This window comes from Electrona antarctica, assembly GCF_951216825.1.
Source record: "Electrona antarctica genome assembly, chromosome: 7".
NCBI classification, from domain to species: Eukaryota; Metazoa; Chordata; class Actinopteri; order Myctophiformes; family Myctophidae; genus Electrona; species Electrona antarctica.
In genome coordinates, this window is record NC_136812.1 from 50,708,314 (window position 1) to 50,718,991 (window position 10,678).

The 10,678-nt window shown below is 45.8% G+C and overlaps 1 protein-coding gene across 1 annotated transcript; it reads left to right on the top strand.

Moving 5' to 3' along the window:
• Nucleotides 1–4,992: 4,992 nt before the first annotated feature.
• ch25h (cholesterol 25-hydroxylase) lies at nucleotides 4,993–9,005 on the top strand (the record flags this gene model as incomplete). Its single annotated transcript, XM_079505576.1, has 3 exons — nucleotides 4,993–5,237; nucleotides 6,834–7,059; nucleotides 8,569–9,005. The coding sequence occupies 3 exons, from the start codon at nucleotides 4,993–4,995 to the stop codon at nucleotides 8,902–8,904; spliced, it is 807 nt and encodes a 268-aa protein (XP_079361702.1). The 3' UTR covers nucleotides 8,905–9,005.
• Between the last annotated feature and the right edge of the window lie 1,673 nt (nucleotides 9,006–10,678).

Genomic DNA, 10,678 nt, shown 5'->3' on the forward strand with positions numbered 1-10,678 from the left:
GTGTGTGTGTGTGTGTGTGTGTGTGTGTGTGTGTGTGTGTGTGTGTGTGTGTGTGTGTGTGTGTGTGTGCGTGTGCGTGTGCGTGTGTGTGCTGATGTAGGCCTACTACCTAAATAACTCATTTTAGGTAGTAAGTAAGTAAGGTAAAAAATAATCGTGCAGGATTCCTTCCCGACGTATCGCCCCCCCTGGGGTTCGGGTGGTTCGGGTATCTGGTTAGGATGCCTCTCGGGCGTCTGCCCGGGGCAGACCAAGGCGCAGATGGAGGGATTACATCGACTCACTGGCCTTGGAAAGCCCCGGTATCCCCCAGGAGGAAGTCACTGATGTTGCTCTGGAGAGGAATGTCTGTACCAACCCTCCTCTGACCTCTTCCGTCTTCCTATCTGTGTAGTCAACTTGGCAAAAGTAAAGGCAGTTTACAACAAACCCACCACGGTCCCCCAGGACCATCAGTGGATCATGATCTTGGGGAAAATTCCCCACAAAGTCATTTGGAAAAAACAAACATTCATTTTACACCTTTTATTACAAGAAGCATGGATGGAATATTCAGTTTCAAAGGTTGTTGCTCTGGAGAGGAATGTCTGGAGCCGACGGTCCCGTTCCCTCCGGGCTATGGGACCTCTGCACTCTAGAAACAGACAAGACAGACAGACAGACTAATGAGATTATTGAACGCCCTTTATGTCTGCGTGTAGGTTTTACAAATATATTGAACGAATGAATGAAAGGTATATTATATTTTTGTCTTTTCTTTTTTGTGTCTGGGCATAACAACTCCACAATAATGCAATGTCAAAAACCTCCTAACTCCACCTGAGCTGTATTTGGGTGAAGTGATGATAATATAAGGAAACGTGACCTGTTCTTTCCTGTTAGTTTTGTTTTGTTAGCAAACTGCTAATGAAACTGCTAATAAAGTATTCAGTCAATCAATCAATAAATCAATCAATCAATAAATCAATCAATCAATCATCTGACAATGTATACAGTCTCCATATCAGCTTTGGTGAGGTGAGGCAGTATGTCGTTTTACTTTTATTCATATTTTTCTGCAACCATATTTTGACATAATGTAGTTGGTCTCTGCCTGACACCCCCCAAGGACCCCTGGTGGTCCCCATGGAGGCCCCACTTTGAGAACCAGGGTCATACAATAGATTGTTTTCTTTTTATTATTTTGATGAAGTACCTTGGGAACATTGTAACATGCAAGTAACTCATGTACCAGTGGTGGAAAACACTCGTGTTTGAGGGGCGCTAGCCCCTCCTATACAGTATACAGCTTTTTGTCCTTAACTCGTGCCACATTTGCCATTGACAATGAAAGGAGAATTTACGTCATACGTGTCTGAACAAATCGGCTTTTTGGCCCTTTCAAATGGGGGTTAACGGGCTAATTAGTGTCAATTGGGGGGGTCCTTGACATGCATGAAAAAGTTTAAGAACGACTGCTTTACACCACTCAGTAAAGTAAGTATCTAAGTAGATGTAAGTATCTAAGTACATGTAGTGCACAGAAGTAGAGCTGGCCCCAGCAGTGTTTACATGAAGTGTCTGGGGAACATTTGAACACATTATGGTGTCAACGACCCCCAGCTAGGAGACCACAGAGGAGAGAGTTAATGTAAATTCCCATCGAAAGGAGGGGTTGTTTTTAACTGTTTTCTACTTGGTACACAGTGTTATTTTTGTTGGTGTCACGTATTATTATTATTATTATTATTATTATTATTATTATTATTATTATTATTATTATTATTATTATTATTACTATTATTATTATTATTGTGTTAATTAATGTGTTCATTCTATGTTGATGAATTGAATACAATACAGTATAGGACTACAATGGAAACAAGTCCCCAGCACTTAGCCAGTAGGACTTATCCTTTTACACACACACACGCACACACACACACACACACGCACACACACACACACACGCGCGCACTCACGCACGTGTGCACGCACGCTCAGCTTTTTCTGTCAATGGCCCAACTTCATGGAATGAACTCCAAAACTCTTTAAAACTGAGCTCCCTGCCATCCTTCGGTCAGTTCAAAGGAATGCTCCAGAATATTTTTCATCGTGATTGCTCCTGCTTCAATTGATTTATTTTACTGATGGTTGTTCTGTTTAAAGTTCCTTTGTAATTTACCCTGATTTATAATGTTGTTTGATGTATTATCTTGTGTCTGTATTTTATGTATTGTAAACCTCGGCTACGTTGAAAATGAGGGCTTGCCCTCAACTGTATTCCGAGTATAAATAAAGGTGAGAAGAGAAGAAGAAGAAGAAGTCCACAGAGGTTGCAAATGCATCTTAAATCTGCACCCATGACTAATGGTGGTTACAACAGAGCATGCAGTTTAATGTCATGCCCCAGGAGACGCACGCACGCACGCACGCACGCACGCACGCACGCACGCACGCACGCACGCACGCACGCACGCACGCACGCACACACACACACAGTACAGCCACACACACACACCTGGCATGTGTCATCCCTTCTCTCTCATATCAGGCCAAGATGGTGAACAAAATACCTATTATTCCAACATTATTCCTATTTTAGTAGCCAGCTGGTACCAGATTACAAACACATTGAGGTCATATGGAAGAGGGAGGTGTGTGTGTGTGTGTGTGTGTGTGTGTGTGTGTGTGTGTGTGTGTGTGTGTGTGTGTGTGTGTGTGTGTGTGTGTGTGTGTGTGTGTGTGTGTGCGTGCGTGCGTGCGTGCGTGCGTGCGTGCGTGCGTGCGTGCGTGCGTGCGTGCGTGCGTGCGTGCGTGCGTGCGTGCGTGCAAGTGCGTGTGTGCGTGCGTGCAAGTGCACTCAAGCTGTCTGTAATGCTGATCTCAGCTATTCAGTAACAACAGTTGAATGTGTGTTTTTGATCCAAGAAAGTGTGATAAGAAAAAAAAAAGAAAGACATGAAGAATAAACACATTATCTAATCTTCTCGGCAGTGGCGCAGGAAGTAAAACAAAGAGAGTACCACTACATCTCAAAGGGCAAATATTATACTTTTACTCCAGTATGATTTATTTGACAACTTTACCTAGCCTACTAGTTACATTGTAGATTTAGATTATTATTACAAAACATACAGTAACCACTTTAGCCTTGATACGTATATACATTTCGGCCAATGTATATAAATTACAAGCACGCACTCAATAATAATAATAATAATAATAATAATAATAATAATAATAATAATAATAATAATAATAATAATAATAATACGTGACACCAACAAAAATAACACTGTGTACCAAGTAGAAAACAGTTAAAAACAACGCCTCCTTTCGATGGGAATTTACATTAACTCTCTCATCTGTGGTCTCCTAGCTGGTAAATACTGCGGGGGCCGTTGACACCATAATGTGTTCAAATGTTCCCCAGACACTTCATGTAAACACTGCTGGGGCCAGCTCTACTTCTGTGCACTACATGTACTTAGATACTTTACTGAGTGGTGTAAAGCAGTCACATTGTGTCACATTGCGAGCTTGCAGAACTGCTATTTTCAACAGGTTTTTATACATTTGAAAACTTGTGAAATGGGACATTCTGCATGAGTACTTTTACTATTGCTACTTTAATGCCACTTCATACTTCATGCCAATAAGCCTACTTTTGTACTTGAACCCCTTTTGGTGTTTTAAGCATTATGTTATACTTTAGCTATTGAAAAATAGCAGATCTACAAGCTCATAGCGCGGCACAGAGTGCCGCGCTACGAGCTTGTAGATCTGCAATTAAAAAAAAAAATTGAAAACGCAATGTGTCGAATGTTTTAATCTTTGCTCCTGGGGGGGTCCCAAGGGGCCAGTGAGGCTATTCAACATTGAAGCTCTGGGCCCTAGTGGTAGGAGGAGGGACTACAGGCGGACCCGTGGATTCATGACCGGGAAACCCCGTGCAGCTGGGCTTTAACATTGAGCGCTCGGTTGCACTTCCGCATTTGACCACCAAAATTTGGTGGTCAAATGCGGAAGTAGACGTTCTGAGACGGTACTTCCGGCAGTCTTCCGGGTGCTTCAAAACGCCACTGAGCAACTTCCACTGACATGAATAGCTGGGGGGGCGGAGCTTCATGCCAGTTCAGTCTCTATCCTTTTATATACTCTATGGGGGGTCCCTGGAACAACATATTTTCAGATGAAGGTCTGCGACCAAATACAGATAATTCATGAAAAAGGTCAAACTTTTAGGATTTAGAAGACTTTTTTTTGGCCTCAATTTTGGTCTAAATGGGTTAACTCAAGTATTTTTAAATTCCAGACTTTTACTTGTAACAGAGTATTTACACATTGCAGTACTGATACTCTTACTCAAGTAACAAATACACATACAAAAGTGAGTACTTTTTCCACCACTGCTTATTGGTTTATAACTGGCTTATAAAACTACAAAGTTACTTAGTTGAGTAGAGTGGAGTAAAATGCCTCTGAGATGTAGTGGAGTAGAAGTATATAGTATTATGAAAATGGAAATACTCAAGCAAAATACAAATACCTCAAACTCTCATCCATGAAAATCCCCTCTCATCCCCTCTCATCCCAGCCAATAGGAAAGCACCAGGCAGGAACCACACTCCTTATAAGGGAGGCAGGAGTGCCTCTTGGACACCCACCATAGTACATACGCACACACATGGGGGCGTGGCTAAGGTTATAAAAAAGCCAAAAGCAGCCAAGTTCAGACACTATTCGAGCTCACAAGCTCTAGTGCAGTACACTCTAGCTCTCTCTCCCTCACATGCACGCGCACGCGCATGCACACGCACGCACGCACACACACACGCACACGCACACGCACACACGCACACGCACACGCACACACACACAGACGTACGGCAATACCAAGACTAAGGATTAAACACGGTCAACAAAGCCAAGGGAAATAAAATACTTTATTTTTGTATTTTTTACCATTTTCCTCCAGCCCGTGTGGGACTTGTTTCTGGGTCGTATACCATGTCTCTCCAGCCCGTGTGGGACTTGTTTCTGGGTCGTACCATGTGGCTCCAGCCCGTGTGGGACTGGATGTCGGACCACAGCGTCCCCCTGGCCTCTCCCTTCTTCCCCGTGCTCTTCTCTCTGGGCGTCTACCTGGCCTTCTGCCTGCCGTTCACCTGCCTGGACCTGCTCTCCTCCAGGGTGGCTCTGATACGCAGCTACAGGATGCAGCCCCACAGCTCTGTCACCTGGGACACCATGAGGTAAAAACTGAGTTCCCAGACTTTTCATGTCAAGGACCCGCGAATTGACACTAATTAGCCCACGGACCCAGAGACGGAAACAGGGACAGACACAGAGACGGACATAGACATAGAGACGCACACAGGGACAGACACAGAGACGGACATAGAGACGCACACAGGGACAGACACAGGGACAGACATAGAGACGGACACAGGGACAGACACAGACATAGAGACGCACACAGGGACAGACACAGAGACAGACATAGAGACGCACACAGGGACAGACACAGGGACAGACATAGAGACGGACACAGGGACAGACACAGGGACAGACATAGAGACGCACACAGGGACAGACACAGAGACAGACACAGGGACAGACACAGGGACAGACATATAGACGCACACAGGGACAGACACAGAGACGGACATAGAGACGCACACAGGGACAGACACAGGGACAGACACAGGGACAGACATAGAGACGCACACAGGGACAGACACAGAGACAGACACAGGGACAGACACAGGGACAGATATAGAGACGCACACAGGGACAGACACAGAGACGGACATAGAGACGCACACAGGGACAGACACAGGGACAGACACAGGGACAGACACAGAGACGGACACAGGGACAGACACAGGGACAGACACAGGGACAGACACAGGGACAGACATAGAGACGCACACAGGGACAGACACAGGGACAGACATAGAGACGCACACAGGGACAGACACAGAGACGGACATAGAGACGCACACAGGGACAGACACAGGGACAGACACAGAGACGGTCCTCAGGGGTCTTCAACAGGGGGTCAGGGACCCCTAGGGGGTCCTCAGAGTTACTACTACAGGAAGCCGCCAAATATTTGTGTGACAGGAACTTATTTTTACTTTAACTTTGAGCATCCCTATTCCGAGGGGAACATCGGCTGAACATAGCAGATCTACAAGCTCAGCTCAGCTGTGTGTGTGCGTGTGTGCGTGTGTGTGTGCGTGTGTGCGTGCGTGCTTGTGTGCGTGCGTGCGTGCGTGCGTGCGTGCGTGCGTGCGTGCGTGCGTGCGTGCGTGCGTGCGTGCGTGCGTGCGTGCGTGTGTGCGTGTGTGGGGGGGGAGGGGCGTACAGGGTGAAAGGTCAACTTTCAAGTATTGAGGGTGTAAGTGGTTGTCTGAAAATACACATTAACATGAATCCAACACTGATGACAGTGCTGTGTCAAGTCTACGAAGATATCTGTGAAATCTATGAAAAGGTTTAATCTATAACGACATTTTATACAATATGGAGTGGGGGTTCCTGCTTCAGCTGAGGGCTTCCTTGCTTCGGCTTCTACAGTACTTTCTCAATGGTCTCCTTGTCTTATAGGAGATGCCAGTCTATGCCTTTGTACAACCACATGGTTTTACTTTGTCTTATCTTATAGGAGCTGCCAGGCCCTGCCTTTGTACAACCACATGGTTTTACTTTGTCTTATCTTATAGGAGCTGCCAGTCCCTGTCTCTGTACAATAACATGGTTTCACCTTATCTTACAGTATCTTATAGAAGCTGCCCGTCTCTGTACAATAACATGGTTTCACCTTGTCTCATGTCACCCTATAGGAGCTGCCTGTCCCTGTCCCTGTACAACCATGCGGTGTTCATCTTCCCGGTGACAGTTCTCCACTGGTGCTGGAGACCCATGGCGGTGCAAAGCGTGTCCAGTGCTCCCAGCGTGCTCAGCCTGCTGGGAGGCATGCTGGCCTGCCTGCTGCTCTTCGACTTCCAGTACTTCATCTGGCATGTGCTGCACCACAAGGTGCCCTGGCTCTACCGCACCTTCCACAAGGTGAGTGAGTTAGTCTCCGTTACAAGTGAAAGCGCGGAATTCGAAAATTGACTTGAGTAAAAAAAATGAAAATGTACTTAAAGGAGCATTCAGTGATTTGGGTGATTTGGAAAACCACCCAGTCCGCCCCGGTAACAAAATGTGCACATGCACGCTCTACAGTGGGGGGAAGTGCAACAGGCCAACAGCATGTGCACCAAGGCCCGCCCCCACTCGATCATGATTGGAGGAAGGCCCCTCTCATCCTGATTGGATGAAGGCTTTGCCACCCGCCACCAAAACTGAAACTAGGGTTTTTTGACCCCAGGGGCTCACTGGGGACAGGGAGGAACTCCTTATATGGTCAGCACACTCTATAGTAGGGAGGATTATCCAGAAAAAAAGAAAAAATAAGTGATATTTGAATTAAGTCAAATCACTGAATATACCTTTAAAGTAGGCTACATGCAGAATGTCGAGTCTATAGGGTGGTTAATGTAGGCCTATGTTTTGTAATAATAATTCAATTCTACAAGTAACTACTAACTGAAGTTTTCAAATAATTGTATAGTGGAGTAAAAGTAGGCTACAATATTTTCCTCAGAGATGTAGTGGAGTAGGAGTGTTGAAAAGTACTCCACTAAAGTATACCTCAAATTTGGACTTAACTGAATCTATGCTAACCTAGAGATATCTCGTGTTTAGCTAGTAAACCCTCCTGGCCAATCACGAGAACACGAGATTTGTTAAAAGAGTATTAATCCAGAATTAATCATATTTTTACCGTATTTTAGCCTCCCTGCTTGGCACTCAGCATCAAGGGTTGGATTGGGGGGTTAGAGAGAGATGAGATGAGATATACTTTATTAATCCCAGAGGGTAAATTGAAGCGTTACAACAGCATAATGTGGCACATAAATAAAGCTAAAACTATACTGGACAAACAGAAAAAAACACCATACGCAAGTGGACATAACCACACAAGACCAGGACCACCAAGGACCATATGCCATTTGGGGGAGGCAGTTCTTATGCATTTGCATTATAGTGCATGAAAGAGAGTCTGTACCGCTCCGTATGTATTCTCGGGGGGAGTGTGAGCCTACGGCTGAAGGTGTTCAACCTATCCTGCAGCACGCCATAGAAGGGGTGGGAGGGATTTGCCAGAATGGAGATAAGCTTGTCCCCGATCCTCCTCTCCGCAACTGACTGCAGGCTCTCCATTCGGAGGCCAACAACAGAGCTGGCCTTCTTAATGATCTTAATGAGCTTGTTGAGCTCCCCGGCCTTGATGCCCCCCCCCCCCCAAAAGAACAACGCTGGCTACAACAGACTGATAAAACATTACTACTATTACTCAAATACAATACAATACAATAGATCAAATACAAATGATTCCCGAGCACGGCACAGCTGCGGCTCACCGCTCCAAGAGATCAAACGCGGAGAACAAATTGTGCATGCAGCAAAGTGACAATTGACAAATACTAGGACATTAACTTTAACCCTTTTTTTTCTCACCCCCGTCAGGTGCACCACACCCACACGGCCCCCTCGGCCCTGACGGCGCAGTATTCCGGGGCGTGGGAGATGCTGTCCCTGGGCCTCTTCGCGGCGGTCAACCCCTTCCTGCTGGGCCTCCACCCGCTGACGGAGCTGGCCTTCTTCACGCTGAACATCTGGCTGTCGGTGGAGGACCACTGCGGCTACGACCTGCCCTGGGCCACGCACCGCCTGCTGCCCGGCGGCCTCTACGGCGGAGCGCCGCACCACCACCTGCACCACCTCAAGTCCAGGTCCAACTACGCCCCCTACTTCACCCACTGGGACCGCCTGGCCGGGACCCTGCTCAGGCACGGAGACTGAAAGCCCTTCTGAACTGGACCCTGCACACACAGGCACCAGGATTGAAACCACTAATCTGAACTGAACCCTGCACACACAGGCACCAGGACTGAAACCACTTCTGAACTGGACCCTGCACACACAGGCACCAGGACTGAAACCACTTCTGAACTGGACCCTGCACACACAGGCACCAGGACTGAAACCACTTCTGAACTGGACCCTGCACACACAGGCACCAGGACTGAAACCACTTCTGAACTGGACCCTGCACACACAGGCACCAGGACTGAAACCACTTCTGAACTGGACCCTGCACACACAGGCACCAGGACTAAAACACAGGAATAAACACATTTCTGGTCTGAACTGGGCACAGCAGGTTCTGCAGCCGCTGGGTTGAGTGGCTTAGTTTCTGAACTGGTCAAGTCGTTTCTCAACCGAACAAAGTGGTTTCTGAACTGGTCAAGTCGTTTCTCAACCGAACAAAGTGGTTTCTGAACGGGGCCAAGTGTTTTTTGGAAGTGTCTGAACTGACTTTGTCAACAAGCTGGCCTGGCCACCTTGTACAAGCTGAATGCTTGAACCTTTCATTTCAACCATCTCAATAACGAGAGAATGAGTTACGGACCTGTAAGGGACGGGTCCATTTGGTTCCATGTGTACAGTCTCAGTTACAGACCTGTGAGGGTCCATTTGGGGTCCCTCAAGGGACCCTTGATCGCACTTTGAGAACCACTGAACAGTGGCCTGAAGAAGCTACCGTAGTACTCCGTTTTCAAATTGTACTCAAACTTGATCAAGTACTTGAGTGTAATTTTACTCTAATGTGCTTAATTTGTGGGTTTTGCGCTGTTTAAGACCAGAATACTGTCGTCTGTGTCAATGTTTGTTACTTCATTAAGAGTTTTGTGAAAAGAACTCACGTCATGTATAAAATGATCTTTTATATTAAAAGACCAAGGCAGCAGCCTTCAGTAGCCTACACTAGTGGTCCCCAACCTTTTCAGGCTGAAAATAATCATTACTTTGAACTGGGGACCCACCGCAATAATCATATTTTAACTGGGGACCCCCCCCCCCCCCTCCCACCCTGACAAGCACATCGAATTGTAGTTGGCATTACATTTAGTTTGACTCCATCCCACAGATAAATATTGTGCAGAACGTCTGCTAACACAGGCTTTAGTTTAGACATACTATTGGTCCGACTGTCATTAGACCGACAACATATACCTCAAACCCTAACCTAACCCTAACCGCAAGCCCGGGAGCGGCACATGTTCGACCGCATGTCCGACCGCTGTTTCCACATGTCGGTCCGTTGGTGTGTCTAATCTGCGTCTGCATCCCCTGTCCTATACACAACTGGCATGTGTACTTTATATAAACTTTCTATGAGCGTCAACATTATAGACTTTATTCTTGTTTACGTACCGTAAGAAAGCGTTTAATAATAAGCCAAGTCTACAAAAATAGCTTTATTTAGAAGCTGTGATCTCTAAACCTAACCTAATTAAGTATTTTACCGTCGCCTTTTCTGTAAAACAATGCAAATTGTAACTTAATATTTTGAGCATCTTTTGTAGAAGTGAATCATTAATGCTCTCATGGAGTGAAGTGGAATATTTTCATACAATGTAAAAAAAACATTCATACTGTAATTATATAAATGTGAAGTCCAAGCTGGATCCTGGATTATTTTTATTACATATATTATATTTTAATTGATTTTGATATTGTATGCCGTCTATAGTCAGACTGGAGGCTGACTACATTTTTATACTTTAGATTA